The sequence below is a fragment of the Nestor notabilis genome, unplaced genomic scaffold (genome assembly GCF_000696875.1).
Source record: "Nestor notabilis isolate BGI_N333 unplaced genomic scaffold, ASM69687v1 scaffold9478, whole genome shotgun sequence".
Lineage (NCBI taxonomy): Eukaryota > Metazoa > Chordata > Aves > Psittaciformes > Psittacidae > Nestor > Nestor notabilis.
Genome location: NW_009941525.1, coordinates 12,757 through 32,657, shown reverse-complemented (window position 1 = coordinate 32,657; position 19,901 = coordinate 12,757). Strand labels below are relative to the sequence as shown.

The 19,901-nt window shown below is 47.9% G+C and overlaps 1 protein-coding gene across 1 annotated transcript in view; it reads right to left on the bottom strand.

Moving 5' to 3' along the window:
- The window catches only part of LOC104410692 (plexin-A2-like), a gene marked incomplete at both ends in the record, with an annotated part of 76,047 nt that extends 62,538 nt beyond the window's left edge, over positions 1-13,509 (bottom strand). Inside the window, one exon of the mRNA XM_010020937.1 lies at positions 13,375-13,509. Within this exon, the coding sequence (XP_010019239.1) occupies positions 13,375-13,509 (135 nt within the window). The remainder of the gene's footprint in view (positions 1-13,374) is intronic.
- Between the last annotated feature and the right edge of the window lie 6,392 nt (positions 13,510-19,901).

The window sequence follows — 19,901 nt, the reverse complement described above, 5'->3', positions numbered from 1 at the left end:
GCTTCAGTGTCTGCAGTGAGATGCTGCAATGGGAAGAGAATGCACAGTACAAGGATGGGCTTGAACATGAGGAATTAGAGATCTCTGAAGGTACATGGATGGCAGCAGGCCCTGGATGTCAGGGTCTCCAAATCACCCCCATAACCTGCAGAAGAGGAGCATGTCCTGGAGCTGACAGGAGAGTCTGTGTTATGAGATGTCCACCTCACCTTTGCATTCATAAACCCAGTTACACAGCAGATGCACACAAAACTTCAGCAAACACCACAATGGCCATCAAGCAGAGGAGGACAAAGCCAACCATATTTCACCCAGCAGGAGCTGGTAAACCCATGCTTAGAGCAACAAAGTCACAGCCAAACAAACATGACCCCAAGTGGGATCTATGGCTCTGGCAGGCACACTCTCAGCCTACACAAACAGGGAAAGATGAGATGCATTTATCTCAGATACTTCATTTCAACAGCTTTCCTTAACAGCTCTGGCCCCTTGAATTACTACATATTGCCAAGAAGCTGCAGAGTGGGTTCGCAGTGGGGGAGCCAAACCTATTTACATGCCTGCTCCCAATTTCCATAGGAGGATTAGAGACCAGGTGAGATTTCTTTTGAAGAGAAGATAATTGTCACTGAAATCATTCAGGTGCAGAAGCAACAAATTGCTGACCCGCGGCTGATCTCAAACAACGGCGACAGCATCTCCACTCCACCAATAAATACACACTCACAATGGGGGAGAGGGGAGAAAACAGCCTACACATAACCCAAGATGGATTTATTCCAGCCTTTGCTATAAGGCTGAAAGCTGGGAAGCCAAATCCCTCTCTCCCAGGGTTTCATTAGCTGGGAATGGCTTTCTAACGAGATTTACACAATCTAGCCTGAAGCCTACGCATTCTGCTCTGCACCCAAAGACAATAACAACAGGAGCTAAGGAGATGCCTTCTTTTTCTCTGGTCACCCATAATTCAAGACTGTTACACTGCTGCCATCAATGTGATTACACAGAGCACAAAAGTAAAATAAAAACCTGCCCTTCTATAGCATTAAGCCTCCAATTTCAACTGACCCAAGCCAGGAAAATTTATAGTTATGGGGACCACATTCAGTCCATTAGGAAAGGATAGGAAATTGCCAGCTGGGATCTAACTGACATTCTCACCTCTCCTTTCACCACCCAGTTGGGGTGAGCAGCTCCGCTCCTGTGCAGTGCTGCAGCCCCATGCTGCACAGAGGGGTGTTTCAGGAGGTCTCTCTGCAGAAGGGACTGTGGTCCCAAGCCCCCCTGCACCTCTGTAAGGACAGGGAGAACCCTAAGCCAGACATGCCCTTCGCACTTTGATGGATCAAGGTCATTTGTTGGATGGGATATAGTTTTCTGCATCCTCTGCTGCAGCAATCCCACACCTATAGAAAGCTTAAACCCAGACCCCTCTAATAACCCACTGTGGCCTTACAGGGATGTTTCTCCTACAAGTTCAACACTTCCTCCTGCAGCTTGCTTGGATGAGACAACAGAGAATGAGCTGGGTCACAGAATCGCAGAATGGCTTGGGTTGGAAAGGACATTAAGATCATCCAGTTCCAACCCCTGCCTTGCCAACTCCAACAAAACCAAAGCCACCAGCCTGGACTACACTCACTGAAAGCAAAGACCTAAAATGGAAAAATCCAGCCTGTCTTTGCCTAAAAACTGGCGTTTCCAGCACTCCTCTCCGCAGTCACAGGAATGCTGGTTCTGGCACAGCTTCTTCACCAACATTGTTCTAGTGTGGTCAGCTCTTTTGGGATGGAAGGATTTTAAGCAGATTTCTTCTGTGGGCAGGACTGTCGGCTCGCTCACATAAAGGCCCAGCCACACAAGGAAGAGTTATTTTTCAACACCCATCCTCCCTTCTGGTTCCTTCCCAAATAAAAGAAAATACTTATCATCATGTTCTTATGGAGGTATTAATAGCACCCAAGACACTGACAGTTGCCTGCCTGTGAGTCACTTCTTCAAGGGATGGAAAAAAGACTGCAACAACTGTGGCTTGTTAGGAGACAATGAAAATATCATTCATGAACCAAAGTGCTAAATGCATCCTTCCTATGGCAGATTAGATGGGAGATGCTCACGTGTGTAGCGCATCTCACGTGCAGCTGAGTCTAACAGGGGGACTCCAGTCACAGCTGCAGACACCAGCAACAGAACCACAAAGTGGTTTAGGCTGGAAGGGACCTTAAAGGCCACCTGGTTCCAATCCCCTGTCACGGGCAGGGACACCTTCCACAAGAGCAGATCGCTCCAAGCCCCATCCAGCCTGGCCTTTACATTATGACTCTCATCATCCCAGCTGCTAAGAGACCCTCCATGCTTAAGCCTTGTGTCTGGGCCCCTGTACTACTCAAATCCTCTTATTTCTCTATTGGGATTCCAAATGGGTCTTTTTACTCAGTTATCTGGAAGCATCTCTGATGTCTTGACAATCTAATTCAGTCTTCTCCAGGTCTTTCAATACCACAAGTGGGAGAGCAACAGGCACCATCCCGCCCATGCAATGCAAGTGACTCCAAGCTCTGAGCACTCAACTCAATTTCTATTTGAAAGGCAACATGAATACTAATTAAACAACCATAAGGGCATGGAGCACATAAATATGTGTTGCAAGAAAAACTGGAGAGACACACTCTGAAGTGGAGCCAGAGAGGGGAGGAGGCAACATGTCACTGGTTATGACTTCAGAATAGTGCTTATCACTTAAAATACTCCTATCACCATCAGAACCTGGTGTTACACTAACACGCTGGACTTCCTCTACTGCCTTAAAACCTTCTTGTTCCTCCACTGACTTGAGTAACACACATTTGAAACACTCTTTTGCTCCATAAGGCTGGGTAAAGCAGTATATACATGACAGTTTCCAGCACGCTCCAAAACACTCATGCCAACTCCTTTGCAACTGAGCAGCCCTCTGGGCTGCAGTGAGCAGACTGGAAGGGGAACATCATCTGAAGCAGAATGTTTTCCTGCCCCCTCTTAGGTTAAAATAACCCCTATTTTTCTCTGACAAAGAAAGGGGAGCAGTCATGGTGGGAAGACTGGGTTAGAGTGGCTCTGCCTCTCTGTTCAGCCCTTGCAAACTCAGCAGAAAGCTGGTTGAGCCCCTATTCACAAAATACTCTGCCCCGCTTTGCCTGCAGAGCCAAAGAGCATCTGAAATCCAGGGTACTGTTGGGTGTGTAGCTGGGAAGGACAGAGCTATGGAGATGCTCCATATAACACATGCACTTCAAGACAGAAATGTCAAAATCCCAATTGAACTTCAGTTCTTGCCGTCAGAACCAGCATTTTGTCCCTGCCAGAGTTCAAGGAGGTTTGGGGGAAAAAATTCCCAGTCTGGGAAGAATAAAACCCCAGAATCTGTTAATATTCACAGGCAACAACAATGCTCACAAACTCTCATTTCAGACTCAAGGGCTGCAACAACACATCACCGTATTGCTCAGTCAAGCCTGGAAACACACTGCTGGCTACAGTGACTTCCAAGCTGCTTTGATGGGATGGGAACATGCTCCCCAAGCTCCTGAGGACTTGGCTGCTGCCTCCACCTCAAGGAGCATCCCCGGTGGCAACAGGTGCTTGGCAATTTACTAATGAAGGTTAAATACTTTCAAAGTGATTTTGTGCACTGAAATCCCGGGTTTATCATAGACTCATGGAATGGTTTGGGTTGAAAGGAACCTTAAAGCTCATCCAGTTTCAACCCCCTGCCACAGGCAGGGACACCTTCCACTAGAGCAGGTTGCTCCAAGCCCCTGTGTCCAACGTGGCCTTGAACACTGCCAGGGATGGGGCAGCCACAGCTTCTCTGGGCACCCTGTGCCAGCGCCTCAGCACCCTCACAGGGAAGAGCTTCTGCCTCCGATCTCATCTGAATCTCCCCTCTGTCAGGTTAAAGCCATTCCCCTTGTCCTATCCCTACAGGCCCTTGTAAAAGGTTTATCAAAGTCTATTCTTTTAAAGATAGACTCCTAAGAGTCCCTGTGAGTAACTGCACCTGGGGAGGTGCTGCTTACGTTGATGAAGACTTTAGAAACTGGTTGTCACTGCAAACCCTGACCAGTGCCTTCTCTTCCTATATTCACTCCACCGTGATGATAGAGAACCAAACCAAACAATGATTAAATGAAGCATGGTCATTCCTTATGGGACTACGGATTTGGGAGGTTTCAGTTCAATCTCTTCCTCTGCCATAGATTTCCTGTATGACTTAGGATAGGTCACATAGCATCTCTACGCTTCAAATTCTCATCTAAAAAGTGATATTGGTGCTCCATCTCACAGGGCTTTGGGGAGGATAAATCTGTTAGCCGATAACAAAACCTTCACAGCCTGGTGGTGTTTGCTGTAAAGAAGCCAGGGAAAATAAGGCAGCTGTGATAACTGAGCAGGCAGGTAAATACAGAGGAAAAAGAAAGAGGGAAAACAACCACCTCGCAGTGCAAGGAGCACTTTCTAGGCTTGATTACAAGAAAAATGATTTATTTTTCACTCACAGAGAAACCTTCAGGACCTTCACTGTTATTTTCCTCCCCAGGTCTGTGCTCCTCGGGGGCTGGCCCCTGGCACACTTGGCAGGGGATGGTCCTGAGCAGAGCCCTGGGCACAGGCAGGGCTGGCACAGAGCCCCAGCCCCGCAGTGCAGGGGGGAGGCTGCAGTGTTTAGTCTGCTGGGCACATTCCTGTGTGCTGCTAAAATAAATACAGGATTATTAATGGAGCTCTTTTTCCTTTCTAGCATCAGCCAAGAATGCCAGAGCTCTCAAGTGGCTCCCGAGGACGGCAAAGGGATGGGGATGGAGGGACCATCAGGCCGGAGAGGTTTCGTGTTTGGACAACTCTGACCAGGACCTGCGCTGGTTTTGGTGTTCAGGATTTTCATCTGGGATGCTGAATCACTCTCCAGAAATATCCCAGGCTTCCCAGGGAATCCCTTGGGATTCCTCCCTATCCACAGCCTGGCATGCTCTAGAACATAAAGTTTTAACAGGGGAAATATTTTGCCAGGGAAGGAGGAGGGAGAACAAGAGCAAACCCCACAAATACTTGTTTTTCTGCTTTGCAACTAGCCTTAACTTTAACCATTACTGCCAGTTCCCCTGGGGCACATCCATCATTTTCAACCTATCTGGAATCTGTGGGAGCTTTTCCCTGAACATTTCAGAACATTTCAAATAGTTTGGTGGGAATTTGGTTTGAAACCTTAATAGTTGTTTGTGTTAAAGCTGTGCCAGTGGGTCTGGCCTAAGGGTCCCGACTGCTTTTAGAGGTTTGGGCTGCATTTTTTAGCACTGCTCCTTTCAAAATGATCACAGGAATCTCTGTAGCTGTATTTCCTCAACTGGAATGAAACAACAACCAAAAAATACACTGAAAGCCAAAACCCAGTGCCTCTCAGTTTGCAGAACTTCTCAGAACCTCAAAGTGGAAAAGAGAACACGGCAAAGGATGCTCAGAGGTTAAGACTCAGGGTGGACCACAGAATCATATAACAGTTAGGGCTGGAAAGGACCTTAAGATCATCTAGTGAGCTCTCTTAAATCCTTCTGCCCCTCTGAGCCACAGAATTCAGTCTGGTGCTGATGCTGAGGTTTGGAGAGCGGCCAGGAGCCAAGCGTGGAGTGAAAGCTGCTGGAGGGGCTCCCCACCGCTCCCAATCCCACTTGCAGCCACCAGAAAAGGTGCCACATTGTCCCGAGCCTTCCAGACCTTGGCCTGTGCCCAAGGGCATCATTGCATGAGACAACCTACCTTCCTTCCCCACAGAGCCCTCAGGTCCCAGCTCACCAGGAGAAGATTCAGCAGGGCAAGCGCCTGCACATCATCTGCACTTCCTTCCTGCAAACCGCACCATAATACAGCAGTACTCCACACCGTATCCCTTTTTCCATTTCACCCTTCACTGGATCATTTTATGCATCTATTCCCATTGCTAATTCAAACTAATTAAAGTATAAAATAGAATAATTTGTGCAATTGCAGAGTTCCCCTCACCATATTGTGAGTTACGTTCCTTTTCTGTTAGCGCCCGGTGCGAACAATTCCCCTCCTCACTGGCTGAATAGCCTCCAAACTAATTTGCTGAGAAGACAAACTATTGCAGCAGCCTGGGAAGGGGGAAGAAAGTAAGTTTAAAAGCTCCAGGAGAGAGAAAGAGGAATCTGAGGTTTGCTTTTGGATTTCATACAATCAGAGAATAGTTAGGGTTGAAAGGACCTTAAAATCATCTAGTTCCAAGCTGAGCACTGAGTGGGACAGTCCAGATTTCTTGTCCAAGTAAGTTTCTCAGGACTATAATTCTCTCTGTCTCCTATTAAGGACAAGAGACTTGTGTCTATCTGTCCATCCAAACATGCAAATCCTGCAGCAAACCCCCAGCTCCACAGTGTTCCTTGCATTGCTCAAACTCAGCCATGACCATTAGCAGCAGCATCTGCAGAGATGCATCAGAAACCTCACCTTGCTTTCAGGATGGAGCATCCTAAGTGTTCAAGGCCAGGTTGGACACAGGGGCTTGGAGCAACCTGCTCTAGGGGAAGGTGTCCCTGCCTGTGGTAGGGGGTTGGAACTGGATGAGGTTTAAGGTCCCTTCCAACACAACCCATACCATGATTCTATGGAGCAGGGGTGGTGGCATCAGCTCTGGAGGGACACTGGAACTTCCCACAGCCACTAAGGATGTCAACTGTCCCCTTACAAACACCTAGCACACTGGTGTGCTGAGTTTCGTGTGTGTGTGTGTGTGTGTATGTACACGTAAGGGAAATTCTGGGAATATTTCAGTACTGTGGTTGCTTGCCTAAACATTAAACAATAGTTCTGTGGAAGAGGAGGAATTGGAACGGGAAGCAAATGCTGAAGCAAACACATGGGAACCCTGCGGCTGAAACTGGCAGGGAAAAAAATAGACTAATACAAAGAAAAAGCAAAGAAAAACAAAGCCTGAAAGCAACCCTGGCAAACACTTGGAAGGAAAAACCCCATATGAGCAATGTCTAAAATATAACTCATTTAGCAAAAACAAACCCACTGCCCCCCGTGTCGAGTTTTAACATTGAGACATTATTTATCACTTCTTCCAGGACAGTTTACTTTGCAAGCATTCATCACCTCAAAGACTCCTGCGCTTAACTCCACACCTTTGAGTTCTATGTCTGTACATAAATCTCAGCAGGGGCTGCAGGAACACACTAGAACCAGCCTGGACACTGACCCACCAGCCTCGCCGCAGCCAGAGCTGTGCTTGCTGGGGTTTGTTTGGTCAACTGATGTTTATTAACACATCCTTCTTTTCAGGTAGATATTGTTAATGATCTCAGACAGATTTTTAGCTGAATTTCTCCGTTATTCTTAATTGACTATAGGAGGAAAGTGGATAAAACATGCATCAACTCATGAATTTTAGGACAGTGCAGCATGAGCAAGGGGTGATGGAAGAGGACAGCATAAACCCACAGCCCTTCCTCCAGGCCAGCAGCTCTTCTGCAGCAAGGACCCCACCACTCCAGGATGGGGATTCTCTCCCCATCGTGCTCTCTCATTCATCCCACTGCTCTGCTCCCTCTTTGCCCCAGCTTATGGCTATTTCACACCTCTCTGGCAGTGGTTGTGGAGGAAAACAAGTGGGATAAGTGTGTTGAAACATCCCAACGTGCTGGAGCAGCAGGAGGTCCCAGTCAGGCTGCAGACACCTGGGATCAAACCATGAACGGGGTGATGAGCCCTCCCGCACCGACAGTGACCCTCATGGGTGCTGGCATGGGATGACCCAATGGAGTAGCTCATGGGAAGAAGGATTTTGGACACCTCTGGTGGGATTCAGCTGAGCCATTTTCCCTGTGCCAGTGGTTCAGACTTTGCTAATATTATGTCCAGCTAACTGGCTGTTCAACTAGCGGATAACATAGGTAATAAATTAATCAGTTCATTTTTTCCCTCCTGATGACTCCAGATCCTTTTCTCCACATCTCTTGCATTTTTTATTGTGTTTTCTCAGTTCTTTTCAGGACACCATCAGTATTTACAGCCTTGCTACTCCAGAACTGATGGACTTCCTTGGTTTTTTCTCAGCCCTCACCCCAGTTCCAGCCTCTTCTAAATCATCTGGGCAGTTCCCGCCTGCATCCCTCTCAATCAGTCCAAAGCAAAGCAGTTTTCACAGGACTTAAGAATCTCAGGGTTACAGGACATAGAGCTGCACAACAAATTATCCTCAGAGGCTCCTACAGATCTGCAGCTCCTGACACAGGGGCATTTGCAAAGCAAATATTTCACAGCTAACAGAGCAGATGAAAAGACAGCTTCTTTACCTAAAGCCACAATGATGTACATGTAAGAGTGAGGTGGGAACTGCACTCGGGGGAAAAGCAACAGGTCTGAGTGAGCAGCGCTCCCTCTGCCCTTCATGCAACATGCTGGTAGCCAGACTGATCACAGAAGGGTTTGGTTTGGAAGGGACCTTAAAGCTCATCCAGTTCAGGCTACAGAGGTCCATGGCCCCCTAAGCTCTGCTGTGCTAATTGTTATGTGCATTATGGGTGATTACATGTCATTATTCCTACAAGGGGAATGATGAGGTTCCCAGTTACAGAGCAGGATGCTGCTGATACGTACTGTATAAAACCAGAATGAAATCATTCCCCTGTGGCAGAATTAACCATGAAGTAACTATGGATGAGCTGAGAGCAGCAGCGTTTTGCAGGCAATGAAATGCACCGGGATTTTGGAGGATGCTTATGGAGGATGAATTTTACATTTGCAACATTCTGGCCAGGTATCTTATTAGGAAGGTGCTGCTTCACCCATCAGGGAGCAGACCTGCAGTGTGTGACCTCAGCCCTTCATCAACCTGCTGTACGTGATTAGAACAAAAAAGCAGTAGGTGATTAGCTGAAAGAGGTGTTGGAAAATAAAGATGCAAAAATACGTCTTAGTATGGTGTGTCTGCAAGAGGCAGTGAGAGGAGGGGAGTGCCTGTGCCCACTGCCACCTCCTGCACCCACAACCTGTAGGTGCAAGACACCCCTGCATCAGGGCTGACAGCTCTGCATTTAGGAAGTCTTCTGGAGAGGGGCTTTGGACAAGGGCCTGTAGGAACAAGACAAGGGGAATGGCTTTAACCCGACAGAGATGAGACTGAGATGGGATCTTAGGCAGAAGTTCTTCCCCGTGAGGGTGCTGAGGCGCTGGCACAGGGTGCCCAGAGAAGCTGTGGCTGCCCCATCCCTGGCAGTGTTCAAGGCCAGGTTGGACACAGGGGCTTTGGAGCAACCTGCTCCAGTGGAAGGTGTCTCCACACAAGAGGGTTGGAACTGGATGAGCTTTAAGGTTGCTTCCAACACAAACCACTCCGTGATTCTATGATTCTCTTGGGCCATGTTTCCCATCACTAGCACAGGATTTCTTCGAACAAGCCCTGCAAGGATTTTGATCACGCTGGTTTAAATCTCATGCTCAGAGCCCTTGATTAGGTGGTGAAATCTTCTGGAGATGCAATTCCTGCCCTGCCATGTGTTTGATGGAGCCTCCGCTCGCTCCCACATTAAAAATAACAAAATTTGTTCTTCTATCAAGAGCTGCAAAAATCTTTGGCCCCAATTCTGCTGATGCCAAGATGATGATGACGAGATTATATAAATCTCTGTGATGAAGTATGCCCACCTCCTCTCACAGGGTTAGCTCGCGACGCTGAAGGTGTACGTGGGAGCAAAGTCAAACCTGCTGCGTGCAAAACCAGCGCTGCAACAGCTTGAACTTGCACAGGGAGCAGACACGGTGCCTGGAAAGGAGTCGTAGCTTTGGCGCCGTAAAACTGCTCTCATCCTACAAGGCTGATTTAATTGAAATGCACTGAGCTTTCCCACATTAAAAATCCTGCCATCTCCCTGACGCACAGACAATTAATGCTTCAGGATTGAATTATAATGCCACTTTTTCGTCTCACAGTCTTCCTCTCTGAAAGCAAGCCATCGGAGAAGGTTTTCTGCAGGGGTGGGGGGGTTGTTGATGTGTGCTCTGTGACACATGCAGCATTAGAATGGGAAGATTCTTAATCTGGGGCGGGGGGGGATGTTGGTGGCAGCAGGATATTAGTCACTGGTTTTGCACCCCGTGTAGCTCCGCTAAGGCAACATGTCTCCATCTCAGCTGCATCCAAGGCGCTATCCAAGCCTTGCTCAGCTTGTGGGCAGAAACAGTATTGGCTTGGTAGAGCAATGCTGAGGAATGAATTTCTGCTTCAAATAGGATCAGAATCATAAAATCACAGAATCATACATGATCGGGTTTGGGTTGAAAGGGAGCTTAAAGCTCATCCAGTTCCAAACCCCTGCCATGGGCAGGGACACCTTCCACTAGAGCAGGTTGCTCTAAGACCCTGTGTCCAACCTGGCCTTGAACACTGCCAGGGATGGGGCAGCCACAGCTTCTCTGGGCACCCTGTGCCAGCACCTCAGCACCCTCACAGGGAAGAACTTGTGCCTAAGAGCTCATCTCAATCTCCCCTCTGTCAGTTTTAAAGTTATCCTTGACCTATTGCTGGGAGAATTGTTCCTCTTTTGCTGTAAGAGCTATCTGAAATCAGGTGCAGCAGGAAGAGCCTGTATAGCTCCTAATAAGCCTCTTAAATCATGTGGTTAAAGAACTCGGAATAAGTGGCTGGAAGCAAAGTTTCTTTATCCTTCTCTCCCCCGGACTGGGCTGTGGAACTGTTGCTTCTGTGCTTTGTGGGAGTGAAATCAAATGTCAGATGTTCTGCTTTGGAAGAAGTTGGCAATGAAACATGAAAGCCTCATGGAGAGCTCAAAAGGACTGCGGATAAACTGGAGTAAGACACAGACAGGGCTGGGATGGGAGCCAGGGAGAGGGGGGAAGGACTCGCCTACAAGCACAACTCCAGATTTTAGGATGAAGCTACTCCTTTCCTAAACGCATTTCAGCATAAAGCTGATCCTGGCTGCTGCTAGCACAGAAGGAAGATGGGCTTCAGACCAAAACGTCGCTTCTACTCTGTGTAGGAAGCATCCACGCATCCCAGTTTATTCAGAATAATCAACACAGAGCATCGCATCTCATCATGGGTCTGTACCTAATACCAAAAGACCTGCTCCCCATCAGCATTGGGAGCACACATTCCTTGGCTGAATCCCACCATAAAACCCCTCAGGTTTTGGAAGCTGTGTTCTGACAGAGGTATACATCCTGCTTCTTTCTAGGTAGATATTTCACATCTCAGGCTCTGGACAATCCTCCCCTGGTACATTAGCACGCAGCACATCAATGTTAAGCACAGCTGCTCTCTGTCATTTTACTGTGGCAGAACTGCATTTTGCTCCAGATTTCAAGGCTTCAGAACATTTTTACTGTATATTCTCAGTACTTCTGAAGGGCACTTCCCACCATTCCCCACCAGCCGTGTGAAGCTCGTGGACCTTTCGGTTCTGACCCCTTTTCAATCATCAGGCTCCTTTATATAGCACTGCAGGGAAAATATATTCTGCCCTTCACTTTGCTGAACTATCGCATTGCCAGGATTAGGGCAGAGGGGTCACAGGAGCTGATGAAATCCATATGTAATGGCATGCCGGAACTTCTGGACCCAAAGCACGCATCTCTACAAGGGCAAAAGGCAAATCCCACAGTGATTCCTGCAAGGAATGAGGGATGGTGTCCCCCTGCTCCTGGAGTCTCCCCCAAGGCGAGTGCTTTGTCAGAGCTGTGGTTAGAAATGGAATTCATATTCCAGGAATATTCTATTATTTGCTAATTCCCTTCACATCTTTTTGTTTCACAATTAAGCAAATTAGCACTTTGATGAATATGAAGATGCTCGCGCCTCATAAAAGAGGAGTTGGAGGCATTCCCACTGGATTTTCCTCCTAATGAAAACAGTTCCTCAACTGTTTGAGATATACACTGGATTCTTTCCTCCCCGCTGAGAGCACGAGGAGCACATGGATCCTAGAGAAGATGACCACAGCATTAACATTCTATTTCCATTTTGAAGTTTGCATAGATCCTCATTATTACCATCTAATCCAAGTCCAAGCTGGAATGGGATCCTAAATTTGAGGCTGTTCACAGAAGTGTCTATCACCAAGTTGCTCTAAAAAGCATATGCTGCCTTCTTTAACCAGAGGTATTCATTCAATTTCAGTCCTTCAGCAGGCAGAAGACTTTGCACTCTTCTGAAGAGTTTTTTCCCTGGCTTTAAATATCTTTATAACCAAATTAAGTATTTGCCAACTTTTTCGTTTTGCTGCAGGTTATCAAAACAGCTTTGCTGGCTTTGGGAGGAGCTGTAAGCTCCCTAGCGCAAAGCGAGCTGTTACGGTAGCTGCTTGCTATCTATCTCCATCAGCAGATCTTTAAGCACTTCCCACTGATACCTCTCCAACCCATCCCTCTGGGAGCAGGTGGGAGGGAGGACAGAGAGTTGTTTACCAGCAGACATGGAAAGCCGTTAGTGACCAGAGGGTTAAATCAACACAGAACAATTTAATAGCATCCAGACACCCTCAGATGCAACCCTTCTCCTGCCTCCACCACCCACAAGGCACCAGCTCTATTAATCTGAATTACACAGTCGTGAGTAATAGCCAGTAAAAAGCTCAACACTCAGTGAACCCAGAAGTCTGGCTTAATGGTGGGGACTTCATGTGTTTTCTTGTCTCAGAGAAGAACTGAAGGTCCCAGCTTATGTACATCCTGCTGGCTCCCAAGCAGACCCTTGTGGACCATTGGCCATTAATTCCCATCATACTCATTTGGGTTGTGCTTTTTTGATCCAGAGTAGGTACCACCAGAACCAACACAGTAATGGCTATCATAGCACAGACTCAGTGTTAGCATTGCTTGCAGACCTCATATGTCCACACCACGCTTGGTCCCACCCCTGTGCACAAGCATCAAACACTCACAGCCACTTAAAAGACACTGGCAAATAAAGAAATAGATAAAGCCATCATAAAGGATGCTATGACAAAGCAATGCAAACCCCCAGCCTGCCAGCCTCGCTGCAGGGAGTGAATCCGTAATGCCTGAGGCTCAGGATCTTGTTTTCTAGGCAGGGATGGTTCAGAGCCCCAAACCACAGCAGCTCAGCTCTGCCATCACCTGCAGACAAGAATACATGGGCACAACTCCCTCCCCTGTGCACTGATGATGATCTCTGGTCAAAGGCAGATAAAACTGAGCTTCTGCTGGTGTTCTATCTATCTGTACTGATCCCGGCACCACACGGCTCAACTCACAACCTCAGCTCTCTGTGCTCCAACAACACACTCCTTACAGAAGGAAGCCGCAAGCATGGAGGTATGGAAGCAGACACCTTACCTGTCGCTCTGACATGACGTACAGATACTTCTGATCGATGGAGAAGGCCATGTCTCGAAGGACTGGGCTCCCATCCTTGAAAACTGTCACCATCTCATACTGAATTCCACCATGGGGAGGACCATCTGCTCGGATCTGGAAGAAGCACAGAGAGATTACAGGTGATTTCATAGCAGCCAAATTCTGATGTTACTTTGGAGGGGAGGAGGATGAGGTAGGAAAGGGCATCTAATACAAAATCTCAGCACGCAACCTGGAGACAGAGCAAAGAGCTGGCAAGCAACGTGTGAACTCAGGTAAAGCAAAGGCTCCTTTATCCACTGCAGTTGGTGAATTCACAAAGAACGAGATTCAATCTCCATTACCTCTCGCTGCCACAGAAGCCTCCTACAACACCATCTCCACCTAAACCTTGGGAGATGCTGCTGCTGTCCCATTACTTCCGTATTTGCAGGATTCAGCAAGGTGAAACCAGCCCAGCCAGGACTCCCAGTAACCATTCGCCCAAGCAGAAGACAACCCTAGTCCTGCAGGAAAACCTGGCCAAGCTGTGACGAATTCCATCCCTGCGAGGAGTGGCTGCTGTTGAGGATATGCCATCTCTCCCAAAAGTTAATTATTTATGGCCTTGGGGGCTGTGCAAAGGGGAAGGGAGGAGGATAAACAAACCATTTACATTGTCTTTCCTACCAGGATTTGCATATTTGTAAAACTATTTGATTGCAACACGGTGTCTACATAGCTGAAAACAGTGGCAGCCATCAGGCATGGAGGTGAGAGCAGTTGGGTGAACCAAGGCTAGGCAACCTGGTCTAGTGGAAGGTGTCTCTGTCCACGGCAGGGGGTTGGAAATGGATGAGCTCAAAGTCCCTTCCAACCCAAACCATTCTAGGATTCCATGCCATCTGCTGCAGCATCATGCTGAGCTATGTTGCCTCATCCCCTTTTGTTGCTCAATTACTCACTACCTGGCTGCAGTACAGAGGAAGAGGCACCAAGAACCAGCTTTGGACAAGCCTGAGCCTTCACAAGAGGCAGAACAGAGCAGCAGAGAGGGACATCTATTTTCCTGCTTCATGTCCCCAGGAGGTAAGAAACAGGTTGTTAATTATCTTAAGATTTATCTGAGAAATGTGTCACCCCAGCTGGAAATACAAGGGTATCTTCACACTCATAGATCAGAGATGCGCTCCCCTGCACCCTGCTCCGAATAAATCCTCCTTCTTGGAAAGAGCCTTGATGCCTCCTACCATGTAAAGACATGTTGCATACACAAACATGTATTTTCTGGATTTCTTTTTCTCCTTGCCTTCCAAGTTCTTAGTGATACACAAGAACATCAGGCGTGAATCTGATTTAACACCCACAGCCAGATGCAGGCTGTCTCTGGTAGGATTAAGCAGGCAGCCCAAGCCTGGCTCACAAGCCCTGAACTTTCAGAACGGAAAATCCCAAAGAAAAAGGCAGAAGGTCAAATCCTGCTTTAGTTGCATTGTTCTAATTAGGATATTTCACTGCCTTCATGAACTAGAGGCAGGTTGACACCAGTTTGAGATCAGTGCCTTGCTGTGTGATGCAAACCCAAGCGACCCGTGCCGCCTCCGGAGCCACTGCCCATGCATGAACTGCTGCCATCTCCATGCCAGCCTGTGCCATGGACATAGGGACAAGGCTGCAAAATCCCTGGGGAATTAATAGCCAGGACACTGAGCTGTCAGTGACACATAGCTGCTTCTACACAAGCACCTGATTAATGGCCAAACGGGAATGGAAACACTGGACATGAAGGATCAGTCGCCTTTGTGAGAAACAACTGTTTTTCAGAGTTCCCTTGGGGCACCAGCAGCTCGTTAAATTGAGCTTCTTTCTAGTAATGAGGTCAGACAGGGCTAATAAAGAGAGATACCATTGGACAAGCCTTGTGCAGGCCAATTCCAATTAGGAATTGCGGGTCTGTGCTGGAGACAGCACCACGTCTATGATGGCTCCTCCAGTCTGCAGCTGTGCCTGGTATGGTGGTCTTGGGACCCACCTAGAGCCCTGCACAGGGTGCTGGGTGTTGTCTGCACACTCCTGCCTCCCCCATAGGCAGAAGGAGCAGCCTGGGGTCTCTCACTGAGCCTGTCAAGCTGAGATGGCTCCATGCTGCTCAGAGACTGCAGGACAAGAGGAGAGCAGAGCCCGCTGCTCTCCTGTCCTGCACACCATGGTGCGCCTTGTACCCAGCCGGGTACTCAGAGCACAGTGCCTGAGATGCACCCACAGACACCAGGATGCTCCCCTGCCTCTCTTCCTGAGGGCTTGGTTTCCATGACAACAAATGATGATGTCAGGGAAGAACGATGATTCCTGTGAATGCGGAAGAAGAAAAGGATCATCTCCACAGCAGGAAGCTTCTTGCTGACGTTTGGGGAGACAAATAATTCCTCTGCCTAACTTTCAGGTGCCCTACCAGTGCCAAACATTTACTGACCCAGCAGCAGAACAGGGGCACAGTCCCAACGCTGCAGGTCTGCTTCATCCCTGAGCCCAGGCTCCAGGCACCAGTGATGCAAGAGAGCAGAAGAGCAGAAGGGGGCTGAGCCACTGGTTGTTGTGGTTCTTTATGTTCACTAACACTACCAGGTTTTCTTTCCTGACAACATGATCAAAGAGCATGGAAGTGTTTAGGAGAAAGACACAGAGGGAAGGGATGCAGGTCGGAATGGGTGAGAGCACAGTGAAACAGGGAGCAGGCATGTATGGGGAGAAGCACATGGGTGCAATGGATACCAGAGGTATCCAGGATCAGAGATGCTCAGCCACCTGAGAGACAGTAGACCTGGAGGACAGGTCACAGGCTCACACACTCGGACATGAAGAAGTCATTTGGGAAAGATCACAGACAGGTTTGAGTTGGAAGGGACCTTAAAGTTCATCCAGTTTCAACCTCCTGCCACAGGCAGGGGCACCTTCCACTAGAGCAGGTTGCTCCAAGCCCTGTTCAGCCTGGCCTTGAACACTGCCAGGGAGGGGGCAGCCACAGCTTCTCTGGGCACCCTGTGCCAGCACCTCAGCACCTTCATAGTGAAGAATAAAGCACTTTCCTCAATCGCTATTGATAGATGTTTGCAAATACAGCTCAAAAAGTGCCCAATGACATCATCTGCAGATCCAAACAGCATCCCTGGCCAGTGAAACACCCCACGTGATGGAGCAGAACGCTGCCCAAGTCCAGGAGCTGCAGCCTCTCTGCAAAGGCACCGTGCAGATTTATATGTCTAATTCCCCCACAGCACAGACTGTAGGCATCAGCTCTGCTTTACCTTAAGAAAGTAGCAAAATACCACATTGTGTCACATCTACATTGCAGTGTAGCACCCATGTATAAGCCATTCAAGGATCCAACATGACAGGAAGCTCTAACTCACCCATTGTACTAAAGTTTCTGTCAGGCATTTTGCCCAGCCTATGCCAGAGGTAAGATACATCTGGATTCCCTTCCAGTTTCTCCCAGCGGGCTCCCATTAGGAAGCATTGAATCTCTTTGTAGAAACCTCCCATGATTAAATTACCTGTCTGTTTTCATTCTGAGTGTTTCAATGAGTCTGACTCATGATGAAATGCCTGCTGCCAGAAGAACGGCTGAATAAGCCCATGCATGAAGGGACTGATTCCCCATCCCAGATCCTAGATGCAAAGCGACCCATTAACTCCTCAAGAGCTGCAGCTTCTCCTAACATGTGCAGGTACATGATGGGAGATGGATCCCTGAGCACCTTGCTGAGGACTGCCTCCCATGGAGACAATGGATGGGATCCTGAAATGATGCCCTAGGTCAGGACATGCAATGCACTGGCTGAGTATGTTTGTCTTTGTACCTAACAGTGGCAAAGTGAAAAGCCCAGTGAAGCCTGGAGCCTTAGGACTGCTCCTTTCATGGTAGGATTTCTAGCCCTTCAGGGTGAATACTATCAAATAACATTGCATTTGTGTAAAATGGAACTGCATCAGCTCTGGGAATGTGCACTGGAGCGTTACTCTATCTACTGCCTGAAACAGAAACCAAAGACAACACAGAGCAGCCTTCCCTACCAAGGTGCATCTCTGCAGATTTGCCACCTTTTTGCCATTGATGCCTGCAGCTCTTCCCATTCAAGCTTCCCATAAAGCTCCAGCATGGATTTCTTGCTTCAGTACTGGAAATCTAGTAGAAAAACTGTGACTGGCAGCAGGTTTCTGAATGAGGCCGGACCTCTTTCTGTCCATGGGTCTGTGGGGTCTTTCCAACCAAGACCTGGTAATAGAGGAAGTTGCCACACACAAGACACTCAGCAATGCTAAAGACAGGACAAGATAAATCCATACCAGTCCAGACTTCCTATGTGTGCCTCTGCCAAATACTGTTTGCAAAAAGGATTTACTTTTTCTAATTCAGCTGAATTAAAACTGGGTTATTCTACAATCACACCAGCCTAAAAAAGGTGAGATGCACACGATGAGGTGCCACTTTTGCTGTCCTCCTCATGAACATCCTTTCTTGCAGTATCATTTTACAGGGTTACCAACACTGCTAATGGTTCTACATCCTCTGCTTCTAACGCCCAGGGAGGAAAAGGCACAGCAATCTCTAGAAGAATCTAGAATAGAAATGGCAGATCTTTCTCAAAGAGGTTTCCCAGAGCCCTTCAGACCCTATATGAAATTCTTTCGGGAGTAAAGTAACCCTTAGACTCCCTCAGAGCATTTCTAACATCAGCTGGGGAGGTGTATCAGAGCCATGTGCAGGTCACTGAGAGATCACGGGGAAGCTGAGTGGTTTGCTGAGGGTCTACATCCAGTCCCTGGGATCTGAATCTGCTAACGCAGACCCAGGGGACCTGCCTGAACCTCTGACTAGGACCCCTCACCCTGTGTCCATCTGCAGAAAGAGAAACCCAGGCTGAATATCTGGCTTTCCCTGCACGTACCTTCCGCAGGCAGGAAGAACACGAATGGGATTTAGCTCACTGCTCTCCGCATGGGAAGTCTCCCCCTTGAAATTAAAATGAAACAGTAATCCCATTAAGTATGTTTCCTTTAAATCATAGGTATGTCCATGAGGAAGCTAATGACAACCCTTACATGCACATTCAATTCAAATCAGCATATCCAATTAACTTCATTACCTGGAGGCTCCCTCATATCCCAGTCTCTTTCTTTCCTATCACATTTTCTGTATGCATTTTTTTTCCAAATTAGGATAGAATCCATCTGTCAGGGTGGGCATCACCTTGATTTTTACCCCAAAGATAGTAGGGAGAAGCCTTCATAGATGGGTTCACTCCAAAAAGTCATGATGCTATCAGGCTGTGTGGCTTGAAGCAAAACAGCTCCTCATGACCAAATGATCTGGTCTCTGAGGGAGAAGAAAATCCATCCTTTCCAGTATTATGCTGTCTAACTAAACATTAAATACACTCACTAATCACATCTGGGGCTGCCCTTACAAAACTCAGGTCAGTGGTGGAAAAACTCAGTTTGAAGAGCTGGTTGCAGTGATCTCACAGTTGGAGCTGTGCTGCAATCAAGAGGGTTTTTCTCAAGTGATGCCTACCAGAACTGTGAGGCTTGGAGCAAAACAGCTCCTCACGACCAAATGATCTGGTCTCTGAGGGAGAAGAAAATCCATCCTTTCCAGTATTATGCTGTCTAACTAAACATTAAATACACTCACTAATCACATCTGGGGCTGCCCTTACAAAACTCAGGTCAGTGGTGGAAAAACTCAGTTTGAAGAGCTGGTTGCAGTGATCTCACAGTTGGAGCTGTGCTGCAATCAAGAGGGTTTTTCTCAAGCGATGCCTACCAGAACTGTGATCATTCCATGAATTTCCAGAGGCACAGATCTTTTGTCTATGAAGTGCCAGAGAAGGGCCTAGAGCAGGGCAGGCTGCCATCAGAGCGATAGGAAGGGAACAAACCAGGGGACCGGTGACAAGCAGCCTGGTGGCATCACATCAGCATCTCATCTCATGCTGCTGCTGGACACTGCTTGAAGGCTCCATTGCAAGAAGTGGATAAGGCACTTGCAAGTACCTCAACAATCCCTATAGCTCCCCCCTCCTCTCCAGCGAGGGCCACAGAGGCAACCCTGCTGTGCAAAGTCCTGCTGTTCACATTTACGCTTCCTTTTGAACTTCAAAGAGACATGAAAGCTCCATCCGAGCAAACCAACTGCATCCCTACTTCTCCCTCCAGCTGCTGAGCACAATACAGACAAAGCATCAAGGCAACGCAGAGCCAAGACTGCTTTCTCTGCTCATGTTTTCTGAGTCCTAATCCCCTTTTTTGGAGACATCTTCCTCCTCCATCCCTTCCCTCAACTTAAGGCAAGCTCCAGGTGCAAGGAGACAGATCTCCCCATCTCACCTGGATCTCACCTTTCCCAGTAGATTAAATTGCTGGTACCATGCACTCAGATGTTCCCTCGTCTCCAGGATCTGCAAACACCTCCTGCTTGTGTGGCTGCATGCCTGAGTTTATACCTTCAAAAGGCGAAAGAGGAG